At 41.9% G+C, this 24,971-nt stretch overlaps 1 protein-coding gene across 1 annotated transcript in view; it reads left to right on the top strand.

The window, feature by feature from the left end:
• Ptprt (protein tyrosine phosphatase receptor type T) overlaps positions 1-24,971 on the top strand; it is a 1,017,256-nt gene that overhangs the window by 667,001 nt on the left and 325,284 nt on the right. The window contains exon 9 of the mRNA XM_050150909.1: positions 8,493-8,789. Coding sequence (XP_050006866.1) covers positions 8,493-8,789 — 297 coding nt within the window. The remainder of the gene's footprint in view (positions 1-8,492; positions 8,790-24,971) is intronic.

Genomic DNA, 24,971 nt, shown 5'->3' on the forward strand with positions numbered 1-24,971 from the left:
ACTTAAAATCAACCTGATTGGTTTTCTCTACAGTGCTCATTATCAAATGGCCCGCAACACATTTGTCTGATATAGTATTCAATCCTCTTGCCTTCAATAGAATATATTCCCCATAAGAACAGAGAGGATATTTGGTCTGCTCTTACATATCATATAGTGCTGGGTATGAAGTTAGAGCTTAAAATATTTATTGGAAGAAAGCATCTTTCTAGTGTTTTACTTTGAGCAAAGAATACTCTTATTGCACTGTTACAACTATCCTGACTGTTACTGTTCTTCTTTGATATGGGTGGGAGGATGGGCCAAGGCATGCGGACTTGCTAGGGCATCACTGTATAGGAATCACCTGTCTGGTAGGAGGTAGGGATAACTACTCCAATGCCCTTTCCTTACACACCTCAGCATTTCAATGGCCATCTGGCTACCCGTTATAATTCCTTCGATATTAAACATGCTATCTTCTCTGTTTGGGCTTTAATCTTTTCATCCCCCACTTCTCCCAGCCCCATCCTGACATACCTTCCTATTTACTTTCACATATGTAGGTCTGTGTTCACTGGCATGAGATGATTATACAATTGATAAGTGAAGCTTAGTCAAGAACCAGGAGCCTTTGAGTCAAGACCAAGAACATACCACTCAGGAGAACACAAGCATTTGAGTTGAGAAGTCTGAGCCTTATTGAATACTCTCAGTACCACAGAGGCTTCTGGCACATATCTTGGTAGATAACTACTATTTTGCCAATTGGCATAATCAGTACAAGAAATTGGTTGTCTTTAGAAGCCTATTGAGTAGCACAATGATTACTATAAATTATTAAAGTTATTCAAAATATGTAGACTAGCCAATATTTTTGTTTATTTTATTGGAATACTGGAGACAGAACTCAGGACCTTATGTATACTTGGCAAACATTTTAACTCTGAGTTACACCTTCAGGTCCCAGATACCTTTCACAACATTTTTCAGACTTACACAGTGACAAACAAGATCTCTGCTTTTCAAACCTTTTTCCTATAAGATATTTTTTATTGACTATTTAAATAACACCCCAGAAAATTGACATAATTAATTACATTTGTGTTGTCTCTTGAACCTTGCTCAGTCTCAATTAGTGTCATCTTGTATCTCCCATTCTATACATCTTTTTCTTTTTTTTTTAAAGCTGAACCTTATGCCATGATCCCTAAATAGTCCTGTGACTAAGTGACTTTAAGACACTTGTTTTGTCCCTTCTATGAGATCAGTCAAATGAATCCCCATAACGTTGATTGCCTGATCTAGACAAAGTATTATGGAGCATAGGCATCCCCATTATGCATGGGTTGTCTGGCCAGCTGCCATTACAAACACAGGTATGAACAGACATAGCAGAGACCATCAGACCTTCAGGGTCTAAAATATTTTCTATCTGGTCTCTTACACAAAAGGAAAATGTTTTCCCACTTACGATACTATCCCATCTGCTCCAAATGATCCTTTCATGCAAAATGGAAAGCAAACTGCCTTAAAGGACAGACTTCTGGGCCCTCACTGAGCCATATGGAACAGACTGACCTATTTTGTGCTTGCTGGCTAATACATGTTCATATAATAAATGTTCATCTGCGAAGTAGAATTGGGCTCAAGACTTGCTCTCATTATAACCTAATAATGCAGTTATAGAGGAATCGTTAACCTGAACTCACCTCAAATTTCTTTGGTGGCTTCAGTTTCTATCAAAAAGAATGTCCGGGTTGTGCAAGAGTCATGTTCAAATTGACTCAAGTGAGCCCCCAACGTGAAGCTATACATTGCTGCTCTGTGTACCCCGGGGGCTAGTACCTCCCCTACAGAAGACACAGTGGGCTTTGCCATGCTCTCCTTCATAGCTATCATGCCTGTACCCTGCTAGTATAAATTCCATTAAGATGAGAAAGTATCTGCCTCATTCACCTTTATCTCTAATGCCCAGTCCACCTCAGAGATCTAATATATTTTCATAGAAGTTATAACCTACCTAGAGTATTATCTGAAGAGGCATCCTTGAAAGGTTAGTAATGATAAATTATTGCTGGTTAAAGTGTAAGCCTAGAAGCAACCTATAGTACATACAAGGTCAGGAGCTGGAGCATGGTAATGTCCATGAGTTCTGCTTGACTTAATATCAGGTCATCTCACTTCCTCTTCTGGGAAATGTAACTGTGTCAAACACACAATTGACATACTGAATTCTTGGTTCATTCATAGCCCTTGGAGACATCCATCATCCAAATAAGATAATGAGGCCCAGCTATAGATGGGAGAAGGGAATTGCTTTCCAGTTAGGTGCTCACAGAGACGGTGATCTTCTCACCATACTATGATATCTCCTTGATCAATATATACATGTTCAATTTAGGGATACAATGAAATGGTCAATGAATTACCTTCTCCAGGACATTGCCACAAGAAGGTAGTAAACAACCCAGCTATTTTGGAGCTATCTTGCTCCAGCTTCTGATGGTTAGAATTGTCAAGGCAGCTGCCATCAGATGTCTGTGTGGTTGGTCATGGTCAACAAATTCAGCCACCAAATATCTGTAATAATAAAGTTAGTAAAAAAGTAAAGGATTCTAGAAAGAAGATGGATTTTAACTTTTCTCTTTTTGCCTTTTTCCCCTCCTTTGTGTATCATTTCCATGCAGAAATTGCAAATTAATGGTCACATCGAACTATCTGTCAATGTATTACTGCTCTTGCAGCGTCAAATTATGTTGGCAATAATGTCTCCAGCTGCCTAGGACTCCATTGCAATTTAATTTGAAAGGAACTCAAATTGCATCTCCAAATGGATAAAAAATTAATTTTACATACAAGCTCTCCACCTCCACATTTTCAGCCCCATGCCCCAAATTATCTCAATTTAGGTTCAACTTGGAGCAGTACATGTGCCCACAACTCCACATGCCAAGATGAATACATAGTAAATTCATGAACTGGAAATCTGATTTCTGCTCCTTTCTTTAATAAGATGTTCTGCTTTGATTAAGGTCATTAGGAGATTCTACAGCTATTTCCTTTGACTTAATGGCTGAGTCCATGCAGAACAAAACCAGAAGGCAATTCTGACTTAACCACATGACTACCCTTAAAATTGAAACACAAAGAGACCCCTGGAACACCCTGTTGCTTATTGTTTTTTTCCTGTATTATACTAGGACCTTGGTTATGCTCCTGAGGTCAGGCATCATTGGCTTTTTAGATTTACATATCCATCAATTTAATTTGCCTGTCTGTCTAATCTATGTTCAATGTTCTATGTTCAAGTTATCATGCGACAAAACCTCCTGCATTGACAAAAGTCTCTAGGTGTGCTAATTAGAGAATTTAAGGCAGTCACAATGGTCAAGGAAGTCCTTTGAAAAATTTACCAGCAAATGGTGATGTTAGAACTGGACTTTGAATATATTGACAAGCGATTTGTCTCTGTAGGCAGCATATCAAACACAGAGAACAACACAGGCAAAAGCAAGGGATGTCAAAGGACTTGTATACCATATCCCTCTTTAGAAGTCTAGGGTTTGATATATGAATAGTAGAAAGAGAGGCAGAGAGAATTGGGGTAGGAAGGTCCCAGTAAAGAAGCTAAGCTTCTTTTTGGAAGTGGCAATGGTTTCTTAAAATGTTAGGGACACACACACACACATGCCTGTACCTAGCACATGCAAAATCCTTAATGACCCGGAAATAAAAGGACAAATGGAAGCCTGTGGCCAGTTTCCATTCTCCTTTGACCCAACTCTGTTTCTCTCACAAAGGACTTGTGCAAATATGTGAGGAGACCTCAGGCCTCAAATTCAAGCTCTCGCTGCTCCTCTTCTCAGCAAATCTTTGCTTACAAGAAGGGAAAACTAAGGAAAGTAGGCCTCACAGGACCTGAAATGAGTTTGGAGCTATGGAGACAGAAAATCTTAGGGTTTCAGTGATGTGAAGCATGTTCAGAAGGGAGATCGGGGGACAGGTGGGCACAGTGCACTCACTGCTGAGCCCTTGTCCTGGGAAGAAGTCAGTCTGACAGGATCCAGTATGGGAGTCAGAACAAGGTCCATGGCTGCACTGCGAAGGTTGGGATGAGAGCCACTTCTATTTTCCAGGAAAGAATAACTTTCAGAGGCTCACATGAGCCAGCAGCTCTGTGCCCTGTCTGCTGGCTTCTTGACCTGTAGGCCGGTACTGAAGAAGGTCACATGAACAGGACCTTATCTGGAAGCAGAGACCAGAGGCTGTAGGCTTGGATGTATTTACACGGGGGATAGAAATTCAACAAACCAATCTCTACTGCACACACAAGACTTTCTCAGCAATTTCAACTTGTTTGCACCGACCCAAATATAAACCCAGGACGTTGACCATGGAAGGCAATTACTGGAGCAGCATCTCAGTTTGGCAGGTGGAGCTATTTGGGAGGTGGGGGTCATCACACTGAAAGCACGAGTGTTCCCATCACACATCCTGAAAACTAGTTTTTCACGTGTAGGATTTCAGGATCTCCTCTTGGTTGAAAACAAAGCGAAAAAAGAAATGCGTGCCTCGGAGATCCTGCCGATGTGTTGGCGTGAATAGAGGAGGAGGGGTGGAAACAAGCGATTGGAACTCAGTTTCCTAGAACAAACCACCATCTGGTCATCTCCTAGGAAGTCCGCTCGACAGATCCCAGAGATGCTAGACAAACAGAAAATAGTCGTTGGCAATCTGGGAGACAAATGTATAAACAAGCAGTTCCTGGGCAGTGTGACAAGTGCTAATTATGATGGACAGTGGTGCATGGAGCTAGGGCTGTGTGCCGCCATGAAGCCTCAGGGACATAGACCACAGGGTTGTTTCCTAAAGGCAGATGCTGAAGCTCTACCTAGTCCAGAGCTCCTGCCTCATACCAACGCCTCTGCTTTCAAGAATGTGAATAACCACGGTCACAAGACACTTTCAACTGCATTTAGCTTACCTAGGAGGCCACTAGAGCCCCAACTTATTGCCTTTGAACTGAGATTTCCTGGAATCTCTTAATTTCCATAGGCAGGGGGAACCTCCAAAATCATCTCCCAAAATCTCTTTCGTCAATGAATGTGTTCTGAGTCCCCTTTTCCTGGTGATGCTGTGGAGAATCCTTTCTAGCCAAAGTGTGCATGCATGTCTCAGTTCTGTCTGGAGTCTAGTCATAGTAAATATTTTTGTGACATCTGAAGAGGAGTCACATAGAAAGCGGTCATATTTGTGGGTCCTCCCAACATTCTACATTTACTTACTTCCCTACCTGTTCTAATTTATCCACCCCCTACCTGTTCTAATTTATCCACCCCCTCAGACCTTGGTGTTTGTCTTTCCATGAAGGCTTTAGTAGGGATGTAAGCAAGGCCCTGGGAATGCAGCTCCTATTCTTAAAACACTCCTGTACATGTGGGTAGCAATGACTGGACTTAGTGGGCTATAAACAATAACAAAACAATGTGAAGTCTGGAAGGGGTTGTGTTGGGGGAACATGGGGCAAGTTGGAGGGAAAAATGGGAATAGATGTGGTATATTATTGTATACATGTATGAAATGCTCAAGAATAAAGAAGAACTTTTAAAGCCTTCTTTGGGCATTTCTCCAAGAGAGGCAGTTCTGTGTAAGAGGAAGCCCCACTGTTAGGGAAAGGCAATTTTCTCTCTTTACAGTTCATTTTATGCTCATTAGCAGCCCTCTGAGATTAGTGCAGTAATTTCCATGTTATAGATGAGGAGATGGAGGCACAAAGATGGAGTGCCCTTGGCCAAGGTCACTTAGCTATTGTGTGCCAGACTCTGGCTTCCAGCTATGTTCCAGCTCAACCATGTGTTCTCCGGAGAACCAGGGTCTACACCTGTGCCCCCAAATTCCTAAACCAGAGGGAAGCTCTTTGTTGCGTGACAGGCTTGCCACTACCCTTGAACCCCATGAATAAAGGGAAGGAAGGCTTTAAGATAGGTCCCTCACAGAAAGTCAGGAAAGTGTTTATACGTACATCAGTACAGTTGGGTGTGGAAAACTAGGGTGGGAGTTGGAGACAGGCCCGTGTAAAGCTTAGCATTGAGTCCCAGCATTGACCCCGCTGGTGGCAGGTTCCAGGCTCTTAAGGACAAAGCAATTTTTGTGTTACAATTTTTGTTTTTCCCTAGCTTTCCTCTAGGTCTCTTCCAAATTCCCAATGGCTGTGGCCTGCCTCATGTTTACGCTCCTATTCTGACCTGTCTCCAGTGGGGCCACGTAGAGAAAAATCACAGGATTGGGACTTTCTCAGACTGTAAATCTCAGCCCTGTTTCTCGCTGTGTGGCCTGAGGACATGAGTCTCATCTCTCAGCACTTTGGTTTCTGCTAGAGTAGGTCTTCTGATGCCTCCTCAAGAGTTGTGAGGTTGATCAAGTCCAGCACAGACCCCTTCCATGGCTGTGGTGGTCTGGCCCACTTTTTACCTCCCTTGTACACTAGACATGAGGTCAGACAGATTCAAATTCAAAGCCTCATCTGTTACTTTGTCCAAGTTCTGTTACCTCTCCAGGCTTTGATTTGTTCATTTGTCAAGTGAGTTGGCAATCCCTTCCTCCTAGCGTCATAATACAGAAAATAGAACAAACACTTTCTGGATGCTGTTCCATTGTTGATACTTTATTTGTACTTGTAGACCATACTAAACATCTCAAAAACTGTCTTTGACATGGAATATTGTAGTATTTAAGATGTGTAACAAAACTATGTCCTTATCCTTAACCGAGTCTTAAATATCTGTGCTCTTACTTCCTAATGAGGGACTAGAGGGCCCCATGAGGTAACTGTCCTCCTGGGGTTCAGTGTCGGTTTTGAAGAAGGTCCCTGAGAAGGAGCGTTTGAGAATGTTACTTCAGGGTGTATACCGGCAGAGTTCTGGAATGTGTGCAGATAGAACAATTCTTGCTGGACGAAAGCTGGAGGGGTTGCTGACACTTCCCAGGCAGGACGTTCCATCTATCACTCTTCCCACGTATCTGTAGTCACTGCAGACTGGACCACAGAGAGACACCCAGCCAAGCATTCATAGCCATGCCTGCTCACAGCCCCTAACTGTGAGTCCCACATCTTTTATCTTTCATTCCACATAGGTTCAGCATACTGGGCCCTGAGCATCTCGTCCGCGGTCCCTTTCACCAAGTCACTCATTTGCTTTTGGGACTCTGACTCTCTTTTGCACAAAGGACCCTGTAGCATGGATAACCAGGCTGAAGAATGAGGTGTGAATTCCTCAGCCCAGGAGAGGCCAAAGCTACTGATTTAAGTAGTATGCACATCTATGGGATGGACTACCCTCCTCTCTGACACACTGGTGAAGTGTGTGCCTTGACAAAGCTCCATTATAAGCTACACTTCTCCCATAGGGGTGAATTAGGGACCTAAGTTGGTATCAAGAGTCCCCACCATAGCCTTTCTTGTGGTGCAGAGGCAGCTGCACTCCAAAGGCTCTGGGAACTCGAGGACTGGAGTGGTGACCATATCCTAGTCTGTTGCCCTACATGATGGTGCTACCCACAACTGGCATTTATGAGTCATTCAGGTTCTGTATGGCATATGAAAGATGATTATTATTCTTATTACTCTTCCTATTACTATAAAAATAAAGCTTCAGCTAGTCTATATGGTGTGCTTATTAATTCCAGGAGCAACTCTAATGGCTCAGAGTATTTTATCTGGCTCCACCCTCTCCTGCAGTGGGACTAGCTTCTATTATCACTAATTTACAAATGAAGTAAAAAGTAGACTCAAAGACATGGCACAACTTGATAATGGCCTGGAAGTAGTATGGGGCTAAATGCTGACCAGACCCCTACCTTCACTATTCTTGTCTGTTTTAATTAGCTTTGTGCAAAAATCATCTCTTTATCTCTTGCAAGGTATAAATATCAGTGCATGGATTATGAACTATGACATGGTCATTGTTATATATGGGATCTGGGACAAAGATGAGTGTGTAAAGGGAGGTGAGGTACTGGGGACTAGTAGAATGGTGTTCATGGGGGACATGACGGGACAGGAAGAAGAGTGAAGTGTGGCAGGATGCTAGCAAATGATCCGTCCCTATCATAAGTGAGAGCAGGAAGGTGAATTCAAAGGCCAAGTTCTTGTGGCATTGTGGTCATAAAGATGGATTGGAGGTTGAAGGTCTGTCTGTGGTGTAACCAAAGTTCCAAATTGTGCAGCTGGATGGAGAGACGCCTCAGCTGAGTTAAACACAGAACTCCACTAGTCATCTAAATCAGCGAATGGCAGAAGTGGGTGCACTTGGGAGCACCCGAGTGTTGTCACCCGACAGTTGTCAGTGGAACTCAGATGAAGCCCTAATTTTATATTTTTGTGACTGGCATATTTCATTGTGAAGGAAATAAAAATTTTTCACCCTATTTATTTTGTTTTGTCTTAGATCTGTGTCCACCCACTTCCTGCAGTCTCCTCAAAACTCACGTATCTTGTGTGTCTTTTCCAGATCCCGTGCACGGCCCTCAGAATGTGGAGATTGTGGACATTCGGGCCAGGCAGCTGACCCTGCAGTGGGAGCCCTTTGGCTACGCAGTGACCCGCTGCCACAGCTACAACCTTACGGTGCAGTACCAGTACGTGTTCAACCAGCAGCAGTACGAGGCTGAGGAGGTGATCCAGACCTCTTCCCACTACACCCTGCGGGGTCTGCGGCCCTTCATGACCATCAGACTGCGCCTACTGCTCTCCAACCCTGAGGGCCGGATGGAGAGTGAGGAGCTGGTGGTACAGACCGAGGAGGATGGTGAGTGAGGGATGATGAGCCAGTTTATGGGAACAGAGAAGGTGGAGTGTGCTCAGGGGTCATACCAGTAAGTGGTATGGTGCGTGTGTGTGTGTGTGTATGTGTGTGTGTGTGTCTATACATGCGTGAGCATTCATGTGGAGGCTACAGCTCAGTGGTGCAAGTGTCTTCTCTATTTTTTTCCATCTGACTTTTTGAGACATGGTCTCTCTTTGGGGATTGATGCTCGTAGCTAAACAGGCTAATCATCCAGCCTCAAAGACCTTCCTACCTCAGCACTCACACCACAAGGAATGCAGTCTGACTCTGCCATACACATTTTTTTATTTGGATGCTGGGACTCTGAACTCAGGTCCTCGGTCTTACACAGGAAGCAATTTACTGATGGATCGAACTCCTTAACCCTGTCCTCCATCTTCCATCCTCCCACTGTTCTCAAGCTCTCCCAAGAAGCGGACTGTGCGTAGTATGATTCCAGAGTGGCTATGTTGCCGGGAGCAGTGTCAGCTCTGCCATAAGTATGTGCTTGTGGTAACCCCGTGTCTCCCCCATCTCCCCCTCAGGTTCTATCGCTCTTCCTACCCAAGATTTAACTCTTCAGATGCCTCCTGGAAAGGGTAGTTATTTTATTGTTTAAGCTTGTTGAGAATGAAAACCAAACAAATTGATTCTGCACATATTTTTAAAAAAATAAAATAGAATAGCTTAAGGCTTAATGTGCACATTGAATGCACAAAGATGATTATCCACCTGGATGTCCAGCAGGCATCTCAGATACCATGTACTGCAGAATGAGCTCTTGTTCTCTTCCAGGCTGACTTATTTTCTCGTGTTCCTTGTTTCAACGAAGTACACCTGGGAGAGAGAGAGAGAGCAAGAGCGAGCGAGAGAGAGAGAAGATCAACCTAGAAATTTCTTCCCACACCTCCACACCTCCCACCCACCCATCCCTCCTCCTCCCCTCACCCCTGCCCCATCACACTCCCCATCCACCCCATCCCTTCTATCCCATCCCACCTTGCCTTCCCACCTCACCACCCTATCCCACTCCACCCTTCCCCTCCCCCACCCTGCCCATCTCCCCTCACCTCACCATACCTCCCCAACCCTACAAGGTTCTATGGATTCTGCCTCTTGCACTGCTTCTTGGAATGTGTCTCCTACCTTGAAGATACTAGATTGTGGAGCCTTTTTAAATAGAGAATATAACTCTCTTCCTCTCTGTCATGGCAATGCTTGTCCTTCTGTTTAGACTGACATCTCCCTTCATGTCTGCAGGACAAGTTCCTCTACTACTATTCCAAAACTTTACTTAAATTTTACTTTCTCCTTAAGTTATCTTTGCCTCAAGTGTCTTGGTTGTTTCATCCCAAGGATTGCAGTACAGTCTACATGGAATTCCAAACAGTAGCCATCTTCTGTATGACAGAATTTGTGATTTCTAAGACATACCTAAGAAGCACTTCACTCTGCGATTATTTTGGTTTTCCCCTTAGCCTGGCTAATTACCAGCCCTATTAAGTTCTCTAGAATCGGGTTCAATGTAGATTTGTGTACAAGCGATTGAAGAGAGTTTAGGTAGGGATGACAAGTAGGCCAGCAAAGTGGAGGAAGCCCTGTTACAACTTCCGGCAGGTCCGAAGAGAGCGCTCCAGGGTTTGTTATGTATCACAGATGTTCCATGCCAGGGGAGGCAGCTGCAGCTTGTCCTAGATCTGATTCCATTTTTTATTCAAACACTCAGAGTCCCTATCTCCAACAGAGAGAACAACACTCTTTGAGAAGGCAGACTCTCCAGTCCAGTATGCCTGGGGCATCCTCTTTAAGCTCTAAGTACACTGGTTTTCTCAATTATAAAATGAACTTGATATTAATACTACCTTGTAATTGATTATGAATATTAGAGGGGGATGGAAGATAAAAAAAATGGCCCAAGACCCAGTTCCAGGCTCTCAATAAGCATAGCTACCTATTACATTTGCAGTAAGTCACAGAAAAAAAAAAAAAAAAGTCCTGAGCAGGAAGCCTCTGGTACAAAACACCTCAGCCAACCAGATGTTGTGGGATTTGTCTCCGTGCTCTTACCAACCATTGTCCCCGTTGTGGAAAGTCTACTGAGGGTCTTGAAGGATTGGCAGTATACCTGGGTCTTGATGGGAGAAGCGGGGTTGTGAGCAGAGAGTGGTCGGTGATTGCTATTCTGAGGCTGTCGTCTGGTGCTGGCAGGGAGGAGCCTTTGTGTACAAATCATCATGATAGAGCCAAGGAGCACCTCAGAGGGAAGTTTCTCTGTGTTTCCTAGGCCCCTTTGAGCTGCACTATGAGAATGACCTCCATCTGCAACAGCAAGTCCTAAGTCCTACCTTTAAACTCTGTCGTGTCCTCTCTCGTTCTCATTTTTACCACCAGGAGAAAAATAAACACACCACAAAGCCTTTATCAAAATAATGTGGGAACAGCAGTGCTTTGAAATTAAATTTATAGTAAACATCATTAATAAAACATCAATTCCTGCTTCGGGAGATGTGTGGACATTATCATATTAAAGACACCAGCACATAAGACACCCTTCCTTGGTCTGTAGCTCTTCTGAGGCCATAGCTCATAATCTCCTGGAAGGTCCCAGCGGGGTGTGGAGACTCTTTGGCAGTTTGTATTTGTTTTTGTTTGTTAATGTGTTGTCTCAATATGTTCCTCAGGCTACTCTTAAATTCTTGGCTGAAGCCATCCTCCAGCCTCAGCCTCTTGAGTAGCTAGGACTAAGGCATGCATCAAGATTGCTGTGGACAATCCTTGAAGGCTAGGGCCAGATTGCCTTCTCCATAGAGGGTGAAAGCATTGGCTCCTTTTCCTGGAAGCTCATTCACAGTGAGAAGACATGGAGGTGGGAGCCCTTGAGGGATGCTTGCCTGAACCTCCCCTCCAGGAGCCAGAGAGCAGCCTCCTAGACTGGGCTCGCTGACTCTGTGTTGCTCTCACCTGCCCTCAAAAGTTTTGAGGTGGAAGAGTTCAAGATCAGTCATTTTAGCGCCCCAGTACCTTTGAGGGTCCATGGAATAATTGCCAGAGAGCAGCTCCTGGTCCCTGAGACACTGGGCTTTATCAGGAAAACAACTGTTGATTTTTTTTTTTTAAAAAAATTGAGTGGACTTTTACTTTGCTGTGTTCTACAAATATATCAGCTCTTCATGATCATCATCCACCTTTAGCCAACCTACAGCTAAGTGTACGGAAATGTAACAGAGGCAGTCCTAGGAGGTGCAAGCTATATGACATGGAGTCGGAGAGGTATGAAAACGGGTGGGGTAGATCTGAGAGGAGTTGGGAGTTGGGGTGGGGTCATGGATGAGTATGGTCAAAATATGGTGCATGAATGTATCAAATTCTCAAAAAGTTAATAAAAATATTATATTATAAAATAAATTATGGTATTTAACCTATTAGTTCTTCTGTGTGCATAGCTGAAAGTAAAGATATTCTCATATAAATCCACAATATTATTATGCAACATCTAAGAAAGTTGACATTACCTTAAAATGACACAACCCAGGCCATCAAGAAAGTCTAGTGCAGTGGTTCTCAACCTGTGAGCCACATCCCCTTTGGTCCTTATGATATGTCCTTGTTAGTCCTCCTCTTTTCTGGCATGCTGCAATGCCCCAGACTGTCTGTAATGTTCCTGCTCCAGAGGCCATCACTTATCTAAAGATTTCTACTTGCTTCTTTAGGGAGCAGTCTTTGGGCTCGATGACAGTTTGGTACATTCAATGGAGCAGCAATGTCACTAACTGATCCGTGAAGACAGAGCTGGGGACTATAATTCACCTGTTTTAAATCGTGAGCCAATCCTGACTGAAACACATACTTCCCGATACTTCTGCACACATATTCCAACAGAGAGTACCCCGGATTTTCTGCATCCATCTGTCTGTCCATTTGCACAATCCCAAAATGTACCAACCCACCAGCAATTAGTGGGCCTACTAACAGAACATTTTCATTTCTCTGCGCTACACTTTGCTCTGCTTGGAATGTGCAGTCAAAATACTGTGTTCAAACATTCTGAGTTTCTATCTACATGATATTAGTTTTAATTTGATAGCCAATTAAGGTCCTTTTCATTTTAAGGTTTTCCTTCCTCTATTCTTTGAAAAATAAATGTTACTACTTCCAATATGCAAATCAGTTGCTTCTTTAAAATGTCAGAACTCTATGTTACAAAGGATTCATTCTGAGATATGACTGACACGACCCTTCTGTATTCTTCAATTCCAAACCTGAAAGACCAACATTTCAAATATAAAACACTGCATTTTGCTATCCATTTTCAATTTAGTATTGCATGTATATGTATATTTTAGATCCGACTGCTTGGTATTGGATAACCAATTAGGAGATTCATTCCTGGGAAAGGCTGATGATCTCTCTCAGCAGCCATTGGTTGACTATAGCTCCTAGGGGTGGAACCACATATGACTTCTCCATGCAGGTTGGCGTGTTACTTTGTAGTGTCATTGTAAAGACTGCTGAGATTTCATGGCTGCAGCTTCTGAGATATATACAAGACACTATCTCACATCAGGTGCACTGATCCTCTGGCTCTTACAATCTCTCTGCTCCTTCTTCCATGCATTCCCTGAGCCTTAGACACAGGGATTGTTTTGTGGATATCAGTTGGAACTGGGTACTCCATGATCAATTGTTGTCTGCTTTTGGACCAACTGTGTCTCCATCAGCCACAACCATAAAACTTCTTTTTGAAGGAAAAGAGCTACATTGACGTTTAACTCTTTAATTATTCTTTCATTTCCACTTTATATAGTTTATTTAACAAAAAGCAAATAATATTTTCCTCTTCCCTTCCTTCTACCTTCTCTTTATCTTCTTCCTCTTTCCTCTTCTCTGCTACTTTTATCCTTCCCAATCGCCCCCCACAATTCCATTGAGCCCAGAGCCTTCCATACGCCTGCACCACTGCGGCAACTCGAGGTTCCCTTTCCCTTCTATTTAATACTATACCTAAGGAATAATGTATACTTCACCTGTATTTATGTTCACTTTCTCTGTCTTAGAAAACATTCCATGTAAACAATGACCCGTTCCCTTAACACCTTCTTGTGCTATGGCTGTGTGGAACGATTGCCTGAGCGTCCAGTGGCAGCTGTTTCAGTTATGTTCTATGACCTACTTTTTTTCGTCTAGGTCATCTTGTGCTGCACCCCCCCATTTCAAGCATCATATTTGCTGGTTGATTGGTTGCTTGCTATAAAGAGGTACACTGTAGTCATACTGCAGCCAATAGCCTTGTTGTGTAAGTTGTTGGGTGTTTGTGGAGATGTATTTTCAGGTAAATTCTTCACGGTAGGCTTGCTGAAGTCAAAGGGTAAATTCACAATCAATTAAGTTCTCCTTCAGAGAAAGCCTATCATTTTTCATTTTCCCAGGCACTGTGATTTAATCTTCACACCAAATATGAAAGAACAAGCAGGATTTCCCCCTGTTGTATAATAAGGGAATGTAATTTTAACAATACATAAAAATGTAATTGATTATAATAAGCAACAGTATAAAATATATTAACATAATTGATATTTGATATGTTTAACCACATCTAATAGGTATATTATCCCAAGGTGGCAAAACAAGCTTAAACTCAAGTGCTGGCTTTCATGTAAGGAAAAGTAGCAGTGCTCAGTGCCTTAATTGTGTGTGCAGTTCTTATGAGCCTACTCAGTGGGTTTCTTAGGTTACTGTGAGCCGGAAGGAGAGTGCACGTTGCCAAGGATAGGCATAGCTACACGAACAAGAGGGGGCATGTAAGAGGTAAAGTAATAGGAAATAACAACAAGGCAGATGTAACGCAGTGCAGATGGGGACAATACAGATAGAAAACTATGTACCGTAGGCGGTCCTTCCAGCCTCATTTCACTTCAGCTTCTTGCACCATGGTGATTGTAAAGGTGACCTTGCCGTGTTATGAGTGACAGGGAGAAACACAGTTATGTTTGTCATAAGCCCGCAGTGAGTTAGGCTTTGCACTCATACTCTTGCCCTTGGAGTCTGATGTCAACCACCATGGTGCTGGGGCTGTTGCCATTGTTGGGCAGGTAAGGAAATCATACATTTCCAAGTCTTACCCGAGTGGCCTCCACTGACCATGTGATATGAAAGCCCAGAGCTGGCTGAAGCACCTCTCACTCTCTTCCTGACTGTCTCTGTCTCTGCAGCATACTTTACGTTAGTCCTGAAGCTTCTGACCTGTCCCTCTAAAGGGGTGGAAGCTTGGGCAAAGCAGAGATTTCATTTTGTTTCAGTGGATGGATAACTCTGATGGATGTTTTAGTGGATGGGTACCTCTGATGGATGTTTTCTGATAAGAAAGATGTTGGTCTGCACTGTGTGCTCATAAACCATTGGCTGAATAATGAGTTTATGAATGAGTATCTGACATCAAAGCCCATTCCCATTTCATGACAGCATGATGTTCGTGAATGGGCACTATTTCATAAGCTGGGTACTTGCACGTGTCCTTTAGGTACAACTGAAGCTCACTTGCCCTGGCTTGCTAAAGTTGACTGTTGGTAGCTCCTCTTGCCTCCAAGTTAGGTAATACATTTACTGCTTAGAGTCAACTATGGTTGGAAAATTCACACCATGTAAATTAGAAAACAAGTTATTCTTTTCCTCCCAGAGAGCTTGTGGAAAAAAATTCAGTAACATACTACTGTTTTCTTCAATAAAAGATGTAGTTGATGTCTTGAGCTATGAAGATTCATCTGGAAGAAATAATTTCCCTCCAGTGAATCTATAAAACATGAGTAGAATGAAATGTTTCTCCAATTTTTCTCCATAAGACTCCTCACACACACTGGTGTCTGCTGAAGTCTTCACTAATCAGTTTGATTTTTAAGTTAATTCCGGGCCTCTTTCTGAGAAGTGGTCAATCGGCCAAGCTGCCAGTGAGAACCCTGAAATGGAGGGGGGAAAGGAGGAAAGGAGGAGAAGTCCCAGTTTCCTAGTCCGTGGCTCTGAGCTCTTCCATGTACAGCTTTTATGCTTTCCATTACTGTCCCCCAAGTTCTCCGTGGTGAACCCATCTTACAGATATGCAGATTGAGACGATAAAGAAAGAAGAGAAGAGGATAGGGCACAGGGCAAATAAGATGGAAAGGGGACAGAAAATGAGGGAAAGCAGACAAGAGATGGAGAAACTTCCTTTGACAACAATCTGTTCTCTTGTCTATTGAAATAAAACCCCCCCTTAAATTACCACCTGACTTTAAAGCAGAAGAAAACATCTGGTTTAATTACAGTGAATTTACATGAACCTACTGACAAGAAGCACAGTTAAAATTAGAAATTTTACTGTGCTTTTTTTTAAGAGAATGAAATTATAAAGTAATTAACCTTTGTTGTAGAACTCTGTCAAGAGGATGGAAAGTTCCATGCTGTGACAGAAGAAGAAATGAAAGTGTGGACGAGGAAAATGTGGGTTCATTAAAGAATTATACAGAATTAGAAAAAGGAATTGAAGGTAGGCACAGGATTAGAAGATATGACAAAAAGAAATCTCCCAACACAGCAGAGTCTTTTAAGAGAGAGAGAGAGAGAGAGAGAGAGAGAGAGAGAGAGAGAGAGAGAGAGGAGAGACCCAGTTTCATCAAATGAAAGTCACTGTACTGCTTTGTAAAGGAAGTCCTGACCTACAGAAGCAGGGATGGAGCGGGAGGGAAGAGCCCTGGCCTGAGGCTGACTCATCTTGACCATGGCTGTGACACCTGGCAGATGCAATCACCTTTCCACCTCCAAAGTACAAACCCACAAGGTGATGGGATGGGAGAAAGGAGCGCATGCTCGGGAGTCGAAGGATGTGAGCCGATTTCAGCTCTCTTTGTCACCTTGTTAGGACACATTGCTTATGATATGCATATTCTAAGCATATCTGTCCCCCCACATGTAAGATGGAGCCAATAGTGACAGCAGGCTTCAGTCAGTGTAGAGATGCATATTTGGTCAAGGAGAGTAAAAAACTGAATGTTTATCCCTAATCAAGACGTCTTTATCATCATCATGATCCCTCTCATGCTCTCCAACCTCAACAAGGCTCAGGGAACAGCAAGGAAGAGTCAGAAAGGACGTGAGAGCCAAAGGATGGGAAGGAGTGCTATGGCATGCTGACTTCTGGACATGACATAGTTACCTCACTCATGAACTCACAGAAACTGTGGTCCTCAGCCCAAGATCAGGACAGCTAACGTTTTGACATTAATGGGGGAGATGGCAATCTCCAGCCCAGGCCTCTTACTAAAGTGCTATTAGCAGTTGATAGCCAATGTGGGAAGGAAGACCACTCTCCTGTGAAGGTGTGGTGCCTGCTAGCTTTCCCTCAGCTCTCCACCCATATGGTGATCAGACAGAGCGGAAGAGGGAGGGGAGGGAAGGGAGAAGGGGGCAGCAGCAGTGGCAGCATACCGGAAGCTGTGAGAATCCTGTGTTAGGGGACGTGGAAGGAGCTGGATGGGGACAGTGGGAGTGTGATCTTATTTCATTGTATACATGTACAAAATTCTTACGAATAAAGAAAATATATGTTACAAAGCTACACTCCACAGATGTCTGCACATAAAGCCCTCAGCTGTGCTAAGTGGTGCGGAGCCAGAAACAGAGAGAGAAGATAACTCTTGATTGGAAAAGAGCCAGGCCAAGGGTTTATGCATATTTTCTCCTCGCCGTGGCAAAGGAGGACTTTTAAACAGCTTCGAATCTTTATTTAATCCAGATGACAAACACTCAGCTTGACTGTGACCTTTCTTCTCTCACTCCTTCAAGTTCTGTAGGTACAAAACTTCAACCGCCCTGGAATGGACCTTTCTCCTCTGGGCCTTCCCTCCTGTTCCCTCCCAGGTTAACTGGCCAATCATTCCAGGCCCCCTCTGCTTTCTCAACCTCTCAGCCTGGCTCTCATGTTCATGTACGTGGAACACTGTTTCATGGAATCCCTCACCTATCCGAGGCCCTCTTTTTGTAGCTGACCACACTGCACCCTTCCATTTGTTGCAGTTGAAATCAGGGACACTGATAGAGTTTGTCCTAAAAAATGTACAAAAGCTGCGTTCTTTTCCTAATGAATTCATTATTTCTATCTCTTACAGAATAATTATCTGCATCCTCAAATCTCTATCTCCTCCATACTGCTATCACACTTAGCTGATGACCTTGTCTGCAATAATAAGGAGACTGAAGACATTTGATACTTTTTGACCCACGTAATGCCCACATACTCAATCTTTCCTCTCGTTTCTAGGGATAAAACATTTGTTTTCTAAGTGAAAACCAATATCTCTACTTAATGTGCAAAATCCTACTTCCCTTTCCCTAAGGGAGGTCATTACTCTAGTGCTAGTCTACTGTCTACCCTACAGCTAAATCCTTCTCTGTAAATGATTATTGCACGTTCCATGGAAGCTTTATTTTCATCATCTTTAAAAAGACAAAAGCAAGATTGTCCAGTCTTCCCTTCTCTTCCAGCTGCTTTTCCACATGACCAGTTTCCCCTTCTGAATTTCATGAACACACTTAGCCAAAGTAGCTCAAATCCAGATCACTTCTCCAATAGTTTTTTTTTTAGATCACCTGTTGAATTAGTTTGTCTGTTATTGTCATAAGATGCCGTGACAAAACTTAAGAGTCAAGCAGTTTGTTTTGGTGTTAATTTGGCAGAAGAGTTCATCATGGCAGCAGGAGCTGAGGCCTCTGGTTCCTTTCCATCCACAATCAAAAGCAGAGTGCAATAAATGCATCTGCTCTACTCATTTTCTCATCTCTATAGAGTCCAGGATCTTGAACCAAGGAATGGCGTCACCCACTGTAGGCAGCTCTTCCTGCCTCAATTAACCTAGTCAATATGCTTGTGCCAGGCACATTCAGAGATCCATCTTCTAGGTGGCTCTAGATCATACCAGATGCTCATCCACAGGTACATTTAGAGGTCCATCTTCTAGTGGCTCTAGATCATATCAAGATGCTCATCCACAGGCTCCTCCAGAGATCCATTTTCTAGATGACTCTTGATCATATCAAGGTGACAATTTGGAATTCACCGTTACTCCTGTGATCTTAATGCATTCAACCATCATTATTCCAAGAGTCAAATCTTATTTATCCAGCCATCACTATTGGTCATGGTTGACTGCCACATCCTCCTTAATCTCCATTTTCCACATAGTTTCCAGGTTATCACACATTTCTAGACATCCCTCTCCCTAGGGGACTCCTTTTCTCTCCTGTATTTCTTTTAAACATCTCAGCTTTATTGACTTATATTTTTGAGTCTCTTTCCAGTCATTTCGGAATCAAAGGTTGGATAGACTTGGAAAAGCAGATTTGTAGACCGCATAGATCTCTTTGGCAGTTATTTTATTCTTTTATTCTGCTGTTGCAGCAGGAAAGTATCCAGCAACAATATCTACATGATTGGGTATGACGATTTTCCAATAAAATTGTATTTATCAAAGCAAGCAGCCGGTTGGATTTGTATCAAGAGCCACAGATTGCTGACTGTGGATCCATTTATTTACCTAATTATTTCTGATCCCTTGGCTTTAAAATCCACACACAAGCTAATAATTTTTCTAATGGATGTCTCCAGGCCAGACCTCTCTCCAGCCCTCCCGAATGATTTACTTACCCGCAAGCTCAACCCTCTCACTTGGATCGCTCTGGTCCTTTGGAAACATCCCGAATAGAAGGAGGTAGTCATCACTCAACCAGTGTCAACCTCCTTCTCCCCACTGTCTTCTCTATCTTAATTAGTAGCACTGTGTTTTATTAGTGGCTCCTCACTTTAGGAGACCCTGGGATGCACAGCTCTGGGAAACCCCTTCACGTTAGGTTCTCTGTAATTGGTGCTTCAGGCTCACTCTCTACATCTTACTCATCATCATAATATCTTAGTTCTGCCATCAATGTAGTAGCGCAGAGACATTGAACAACCTATCCCATTGCTGGTTCACAACCTCTATTGCTGCCTCCCTGGTTTCAGCTGCTCTGATCACCAGTGTGGAGGATGTGAGCAATTAGTCTTTCAGCCTCAATCCTGGGCTCTCCACACTCTTCTCTACAATGCATCCAGAATGTTTCTGGGGGGTTGTTTGTTTGTTTTTTGCTTTTGTTTTTGTTTTTTCAAGATAGGGTTTCTCTGTGTGACTTTGAGGCTGTCCTTGAAATCACTCTGTAGACCAAGCTGATCTTGAACTCACAGAGATCTACCAGCCTCTGCCTCCAGAGCTCCTAAGTACTGAAATTAAAGGCATGTGCTACCACTGCCCAGCCAGACCTTTTTTTTTTTTAAACCATGAAAAAAATCACCTCAGCCTCTTGCTCTAATCCCTTCTGGTTTTTCTCATGCTATTGAGATAAAACCCCCATGACATACAATGTTCAAAGTCACTAGGAGCCCCAGTTCTGTTTTTTTTCTGACTTTATCTCCTACTTCTGTTTATTTTATGAATCCAATCATTGACTTCAATTTTACCAAGCATGCACCTGCCTCAGGGCCTTTGTACTTGTCACCCCTTCTGACTAGAATGGCCTTCTACCAGATAAACATGACCATCTTCTTTGGCCCCCATCACGTCTTCATTCCTATTTAGAATTTAAGAGCTCTTCATAGTCAATTTCATTTAAATGTGGCAGCCTCTTATATGACACTTTGTCTCTCTTCCCTGCTTCATGTATCCCTTTAGCATTTATCAACTGGAACTCTGCATTTATAATTTACCTTTTATTATGTATATTTTCCCAAATAGAGTGCACTCCACAGAGACAGGATTATTCTCTCTGCTTTGTTTACCATTACAATGCAAGTACTTAGAACAGTTTCAACTAGATAATACGCACACATAAATATGTTATCAAATCAATGAATCTTGAACCCTAAGAGACAAAATAAAGTTTACAATTATTTATTGAAGAAGTCCGAAGACCATTGTTAGAGCTGTTGAGCATCTCTGGTAAGCCGTGAGAAGATACAGCTTCTGTGGTAGGCAATATGGTATCATTCCAGAAAAGGAGCTTGAGGCAGAGACACATTGGAAATAAGAACAATCTACAGAATTCAAAGTGTGATACCCAATCCTTATTAAAGCAGCTCTTGGGGGAACACAGTGGAATCCTAGGGAGGGACAAGAACACAGGGCACTTAGTTTGTGCCTTGCTCAGTGTTGAAATATTAAATACTCATGACAAACTATGAGAAAGATGCCAGTTTCATACCCTCCGTAAAGCAAAAATAATTCCACTTAAAGATGTTAAGTAACTTGCCCCAGGTTACACAGCAAACAAGTACAAACAAAACAAAACCCTGGCAAAATGGGTCCAGTAGTAGTTTATAGTCCAAGTGATAAAAATAGAAGTTTTGATTTAAAATTGTAGTCTTTTCTTGAGATACCTTCCCAAAGAATGGAAAATATCCTGAGTGCCATGAGAGAATGTAACACAGCTATAGCAGGAGGACCTAATACAGAGCTGCATGGAAAGCTAACCCCTAAGAGTCAGGGCTAAAGGCAGGGTTGAACTACCAAGAGCTCAACTCCAGATGTCAGGCCCCAGTGCACAGAATGAAGGCTCTTACTCGAAGCTGATGTCCAGTGTACATGTAAGGAAAGTAACTTGTTCACATTTCCTGTTGCTAGGATGAGAAGCTCATACAGCAACAACTTCAGGAGGAAGTATTTATCTTGACTTTAGAGTTTCAAGAGCAGAGCACAGAAATCAAGGCATGGCTGGGGGTGGTGGTGAGGGCTTGAAACCACTGTTACATAGTTTCTGCAGCCAAAAAGATGGATACTTGTACTCTGCTTGCTTTCTTTTTCTTCTGCATCTTACCAAATTGAGCACTGAGACTAAACATCTCAACATGGAAAGGACATTAATACATCATTAGAAGGAGACACTCCAACTAGAGGAAGTACAATGTTCTGGACACTACAGGCTGGCCCTACTTAAACACCTAGAAAGTCTCTCTGTAGAGAACCCTTGTAACTGGAAGGCCACTTGTTTGTCCTGGCCACCCAGAACTGAAATAATCACACAGAAACTGTATTAATCAAATCACTGCTTGGCCCATTAGCTCTAACTTCTTATTGGCTAACTCTTACATATTAATTTAACCTATCTCTATTAATCTGTGTATCACCATGAGGTCACAGCCTACCATCAGAGTTTCAGCACATCTATCTCCAGCAGCAGATCCATGGTGTCTCTCTGACTCTGCTTTCTTCCTCCCAGAATTCAGTTCCATCTTCCCCGCCTACCTAAGTTCTCCCCTATCAGGCCAAGGCAGTTTCTTTATTCATTAACCAATGCAAGCAACACATAGAAAGAAGGACCACCTACACCAAACCCTTCTCATACCTGTTTATTTCTCTAAATGCTCTGAGTACACATCCTCACAAGACAAACAGAATCCTTGTCTGGTCAAATAAAGCATGCACGTGTTCTATTCTTTCCTTTCCCTTTGAGGTAAAGAAACAGAACTGGGCCTCAGTCATTAACAGAATGTCTCACAAAGCCAGACCATTTATAATATTCCCACCTCTGAAAATACCTTTTATGAGTTTCATAAAGACGGGTTTCTGGTCAGATAAAAAAGGACTCCATTTTTATTAAAGAGGAAAGGATCTGATATTGTAAAACTAGGATCCCCCAGGAATTAGAGATAAAAAGGCCTTTTTGTTGTTGGTTTTATAAAGAAAATGCTAATATCTAGTCTTAAGAATAGCTAAGTAAACACTGATATGGAATATGTCCCTAAAATGGAAATTAACATTGTAAAGCTATGATTTCCCCCAAAATGATCGTAAGAGTTCAAAACTATTTGCTAGATGTGTAGTTAAGGAATAAAATCTATAAATAAAAGCAAGGTCATTGAATGAAGTTCACTAGAACTAAATTAATGAGATGTTTATTTGTTTTATCCACTTGTACAGAGTTAATTTCACATACATGCATACACACACAAAAGAGTTTTAAAAGATTGCAAATATAATTTTATATTAACATTGAAATATTTTCTGACATGGAAAAATTCTTAGACATATATTTAAAACCTAGTAAAGAGAAATTTTTTCATGTAGTTCTGCAATATATTCAGAAATAGAACCAATGGCATAGACTTTTTCAATGAAGAAGTAGTTTAATAGTTGAAAAGTTTGACTTGGTTTTACACATGTGGTCGAATCATCATTGTGGGAATTTGTATTCTCCAGCTACTCACAACCATTCATAGAGGGGAAATACCAGCACCCCCTGCCCCAATTCATGATGGGATCATAATCTTGACTTCCAAGGCAGACAAGTTCACAATGAGAGAAGGAAATTAAGTGTAGATGTTCTAATCAAAAGAGAGCTGAACAACCCAGTAACACATATATGAGTCAAAAATATATTTAAAGAAAGAAGTGGCTTAAACTTTGCAACATTGTTAAACTTTGCAATGTCCAATTATATACTTCACTGCATTAACATCCTAAGAGAGGGGAGGAAATGTATCATTACTACAGTGGATTCCGTTAAAGCACAGCAGGATTTCAAAATAAAATTTCCTTGAATATGATAAGTGAAATGGACCTTTTAACCTGCTAAATGATAACTACAAGTGACCTACAAACACCACATGCATGGATAAAAGAATAGCATCATTATCTTTGAAATTGGAAAAACACATATGTCTATCATTATTCCCATTAAATACTGTATTGTTGACCCTAAAAGACAAAAATAAAATGAGCTAAAATATTAGAAAGAAAAAGACTGTCATTAGGTACAGATGCTGTGATTATTTACATAGATAACCCAACGGAGTCTGAATACAAATATTAGAATTAAAACTGGTATATTTCCCAAGACATCCACATTGAAGAACATATTCCATTTCTATTTGCCTAACAGGGATGTGGTATTTTTGAAAGATACTATTTATAATTGCAATAAAAATGTAGACAAAGGACATTCAAGAAGCCCCCCCCCCAAATAGGTACATTATACTTGTGATGGAAAAATACAACATCATACAAATAGACTAATATAAGAGGCAAATTATCTTCAAGCAATTACAACAAAAAACTTCAAACGTTTTTAATGTGTGTACGGATTCAAAAGTGTATTTATGCTAAGAAAAGATGGCTACTTAAGACAGACCTGAAGAAGTTCAATACTCAGCTTGTGAGAAAAGTATCCAGTGCTTTTAACCACTGAGCCATCTCCATCTTTGGAGATTCATTAAGAGAAAGCAATGTGCATGCAGGGTTGGTCTATCAGAATGGCTAAACAAAACAGAACTTCTGGACCCATACCTGCATGGGAACGTGATCAAAGTTAAAAGCAACATGGCACATAAGTCCTGTAATTTATTTTGGTAAATGATGCTAGACTGCAGGTGTGCACGTAAGAAAGATCATTTTATCAAAGGCATCGCTTCCAAAATTTTAGAAGCATTTAAAAAACACTGTTGGACCTTGGAAGAGAGAAAGCATTTCTTCAACATGACTATTTTGTTTGGTTTTCTCAGAAGCTAAATCTACAAGGATTTCAGTGGAAGGCTATTTAGGTGGCCACATTGGACACGGAGAGGGAGATGCAGGGGAGGAAAGAATGAATCAAGGCAACATATATTAGCCAGCAATTCCATCAAATGCTGGATTTTAGAACAGAGCCCAAACACAGCCACTGACTCATTCACTCTTTCTCCTTGAAAGATGAGTACAAATGCATGCAATGAGTATTTTTAAAAGCGAAACTTTTATTTTCAATGTTTTTTAGGTGTCATTTTTAGTTTTCAGTTTTGTTTTCCTGGTGATTCACGCTAGAGTCATTGATGATAGCATTAGTCTACCATGAATTGGAAAATGTCTTATTGTCTTCTTCACTGCCATCACCACTACCAACCCCACCCCTAACCACACAGCCACCAACACTTCAGTGTTTGGAGATGAAAGCCAGTAGGATGTGAAGTAACCAAAACAGTGATGATGAAACATGGATACCCATCTGTCAACTTCCTTTCTCTCGTGATTACCAGATGTCTTAAAAACTCCAGGACAGGCTCCAAAGCCACAGAGAAACCCTGTCTCGTAAAACCAAAAAAAAAAAAAAAAAAAAAAAAAAAAAAAAAAAAAAAAAAAA

This window comes from Alexandromys fortis, unplaced genomic scaffold (assembly GCF_014885135.2).
Source record: "Alexandromys fortis isolate MF-2015 unplaced genomic scaffold, M_Fortis_MF-2015_v1.1 scaffold_27, whole genome shotgun sequence".
NCBI classification, from domain to species: domain Eukaryota; kingdom Metazoa; phylum Chordata; class Mammalia; order Rodentia; family Cricetidae; genus Alexandromys; species Alexandromys fortis.